Genomic DNA, 3,963 nt, shown 5'->3' with positions numbered 1-3,963 from the left:
ATAGGCGAAGGAGACAGTGGCCGCCCCCAGCAGGAACAGGAAGTAGGTGAAGGCTCTGTCGTATTGGTCAGACACGGGATCGATGAAGGCGCTCTCCTTCCCGCAGTAGTACACCATCTGCATGACCCCCAGGTCAGCTACCGAGAAGCGGGACAACATCAGGCTGAGCTGGACGATCACGTGTGAGGAGCTGACGGCCCAGATTACGCTGATGGCGGCGCCGGTGTTCCTCAGGGTAACGATGGCGCTGTGCCTGAGGGGGTAGCACACCGCCACGTACCGCTCCAGGCACATGCTGACCAGCGTGACCACGGACACGCATTGGGCCAGGCTGCTGAAGGCAATGAGCGCGGCGCACACAGGGTACAGCATCGTGAAGCTGACCGCGGACAGCAGCAACATTGACTGGCTCTGGAACAGCTGCACGGTGTCCACCAGCAGCAGGTTGAACAGCAGCACGTAGCGGGACGCCTCTCTGAACAGCGGCCGGCTGCGCAGCGTGTACAGCATGGTGAGGTTGATGAAGAGGAACACGCAGCATGGCAGCGTGGTGACGATGGTGAACAGCACCAGGCCCAGGACCCCCTGGTGAGGCCCTGTCACCGTCACGTTCAGCGCACTCCTCCTGCTCAGCATCACAGCATCATGACAGACCCAGCAGGGCCACAGAGGTCACAGAGGTCACTGCCACTACAACCCCCCAGCATCAGACCAGCCACACTGGCAGATCCACTTCCTGTCATCAGCTTTTATCTCATCCTCTCTCTGCTGCCACCAGCTGAGGGCTGTAAACATCACATGACCACTGAGCAGCAGAACGTCATCAACACTTCATTACTGATTCAGTACTGTGTTCTGTTGACAAACAAAAGTTTGCATGCAAAGTTTCACTATAACAGGAAATGTTTTCATGATGATGCTCATGTAGGTCAGACCTGCTGATTCAACACAATTAACTGAATGAATAAAAACAAAGGACCGCAGCTGTCCTCTTCCTCACGATGGTCCCTGAGGTTTTCATTGGTTTGTCCTCTAAAGGTTGATGGTTTTTTTCCAGATCCCTGAAGATCTTTTCTGTTTTGTCCATCCAGTTGGTTGGTCATCATGTTTATTGGTCTGGAACTGGAAAGTCAGCAGCATGTCAGACTCTTCAGTCCCAGAGTTAATGAATCTGATCAGACATTAGACTGTTCCCACCTCCAGGCTATGGTGCTTCATGTTTGCTTTACCAACCAGCTCCAAACAGCTGCTACCTGTTGGCCGGTTTCAGTCTTTGCACAGCCTCCATCTTGGTTCTGTTCCGGTGTGGTGGACCCTGACCTCCACTGGTCTGAGATCCTGTTCCTGACCTCTTCCTTTGTGCCAGCCTTCAGTCCATTGGTAGGACTCGTCAACACCATCCACTTCCTGAATCTGTCCTCCCATGACGGCTCCTGCTGGTCTTTCTCATGGACTCTGGGTTTCTCTGCATTTCATCTCCAGAGCTTTTCCTGCTCCTGGATCTTTGATGCTTCATCCTGGAGGAGGATCTTTGGAGAGTGTCCTTCACCTCTGTCAGATTACAGCTCTTCAGGGTTTAAAGTTCAGGGAGAGTTTGTTATGGACTCATCACCAGGCAGTTGGACATCATCAGTGAACATTGGCGGTGAACCCATCCAGCTCCAGCTTAGTGGATCCACAGGATGTAGATCAGAGATCTACAACCCTCCAGATCTGTGTTGGATCAGGTGTTCATCTCACCCCTGCAGGACAGCAGATCCTGAAGCTGCTGGGCCACAGAGTGACATAGAGAAGTGGACTGAACACACAGCCCTGTGGCACTTCCATGGTAACAGTCACTGAGTTCAGACTGAAGATAATCAGAATGTTTGGGACTGATTTATTGGGTTAACATTGTACTATAGTCAACTGATAGTATCCTGACCTTTGACTTCTTGGTGAAGGCTGAGTGACAGATGACAATGATGATGATGATGATGATGATGATGATGATGATGATGATGATGATGATGATGATGATGATGATAAAGGTGGAGGAAGAAGGCTGGCAGGATCAGTGATGTGTCTCTGGTTTCAGAGTTTTAATGAACAGAACCAGAATCTTCACATTTTGTTCTTGATGAGTCGTTTTTCTTCCATTGGATCTGATCTGATCAGCTCGATTGCTTCTGTCTGTCTGCTAGCTTGATGTTAGTTCAGCTACATTTAGCCATAGACATAATAAATGAGTAGACCTTGTGTTGGCTGCTAGGTGCAGGAAATACGGCGACCATCTTGGAGCAGTCAACCGCTCCAAGATGGCTGCCGTATGTCTCTCAGCAACAGTAGACCAGAGCGATCCAGGAGGCGTCTATCATTTTATTGTGTCTTTAGCTACCAGAGTTCCAGCAGAACGTTTCTCCATCTAAAACGGTTCATCCTTCATCTCTGCTGATCCATGACGGGCTGAGGAGATTCTGGTTCACTGCTAGAACCTTTAGAACCGTCTTGTTCTGATCATCCAGACCAGAATCAGACCGTTCTGTTCAGGTTCTGGATTCTCCCTAATGCTGAACATTTTATCCAGGAAGCATTAAAGTGGTTCTGGTTCTGACGCGGTGGACCAGAACCTCGGCTGGTCTTCATGTGTTTGTGTTTTATATCAGGGGTTCTGGTTCCGACCCAGTTAAAGGTACTGGTTCTGAGTAACGGTTCTGGTTCCGACCAGTCCCTGCCTCACATCCATCAGTTACTGCAGATTAATAAAAGTTGTTTTTAATCTTGAAGAGTCTCACATTAAAGTCATCAGAAGTAACTGAGTGGTTGCCATAGAGACAGTTTGTTGAGTGATGTAATCCTCTGGGTGTGATGATGATGATGATGATGAGCGCTCTTTCCTCCCCCGGCGGCTCATTTAGCAGCATTAATTATTAAAGCAGTAAATATTGACAGCAGCTCTAATGGAGGAGATTCTCTGAGGATAAAAAGTTTAATAGAAACTTAGAAAAACTTCTGCAGAGGAACCGAGAGCAGCTGGATGATTCCTCAAGGTTTCACAGGAAGTTTGATTTTTCTGAAGTTTATCACAGTTTATCATGTCATTTTATTTTCCTGAAGTTTTTCACCAGACTTTCTGCTGAGCTTTTCCATTTTAAGTTACAAATTTACATTTTACAGGAAACGTTCTGATATTTATGTTTTAATATTTAATAATACTTAATATTTAGCTCATCTGAATCTGCTTGAATCTGGACTCAGTGAGCAGCAGGAAGAATCTGGAAACATGAAGAGGCAGAATGAAAACCCAGATAATGATAAGAGACCTGAGATTATCTGTCTGCAGGAGTGAATTCTGGGTTTGGTTCTGGAGCGTCTGATGGGTCAAAGTGAAACATTTTCATGGTTCTTCAGATTCATTATAACACTGGGTTAAAGCATATTTTTTGGAAGTTTTCTATCTTTTTTTTTTCAACTGAATTAGGATTATTTTGCACCATTAAATCAAAAAATCATATCCATTTTACTCAGGGATTTATTCTAATCTGATTAGAATAAAAATCCGATCTTCTGACTAAATTGATGACATTTTTGTGACGCCATCAGTTCATTTCTGTTAACATTTCTCATCCAAAAAAGGTTTTAGGAGGAAAAAAAGTAGTTTAACAGAGTGTATTAATGAAATGATGCAAACTTGGATTTCTGTAAAATGAGTCATAAACACTGGTCAGGGTAAGTAGCTACATGTAAATTGAACATCACGTCTTCATTGAGTAAAATTCAGGGCATGAATTTCCGTTTCTTTAGCTGCTCTTTGCTCAGCAGCAGGACGTCTCTGCAGAGTCCAACCAGCCGTCATGATGTCATCCAGCATAACGAACTAATGTGGAGCTTAGTTCACAAAGTTCACCTGATTGAACAAAAATAAAGGGATTTTTGGATTCAGTGCATCAACATGACATTAAAACTGTTGGAAAATCACCGATA

General features: G+C 45.6%; 1 protein-coding gene across 1 annotated transcript in view; it reads right to left on the bottom strand.

Moving 5' to 3' along the window:
* The window catches only part of LOC106942430 (olfactory receptor 4K5-like), an 8,280-nt gene extending 4,661 nt beyond the window's left edge, over positions 1–3,619 (bottom strand). Inside the window, exon 1 of the mRNA XM_015025700.1 lies at positions 7–3,619. Within this exon, the coding sequence (XP_014881186.1) occupies positions 7–636 (630 nt within the window). The 5' untranslated portion in view covers positions 637–3,619. The remainder of the gene's footprint in view (positions 1–6) is intronic.
* Between the last annotated feature and the right edge of the window lie 344 nt (positions 3,620–3,963).

The sequence above is a fragment of the Poecilia latipinna genome, unplaced genomic scaffold (assembly GCF_001443285.1).
Source record: "Poecilia latipinna isolate Pla-1442-1.1 unplaced genomic scaffold, P_latipinna-1.0 Scaffold4268, whole genome shotgun sequence".
Lineage (NCBI taxonomy): Eukaryota > Metazoa > Chordata > Actinopteri > Cyprinodontiformes > Poeciliidae > Poecilia > Poecilia latipinna.
This window is presented reverse-complemented; position numbering and strand designations above follow the sequence as displayed.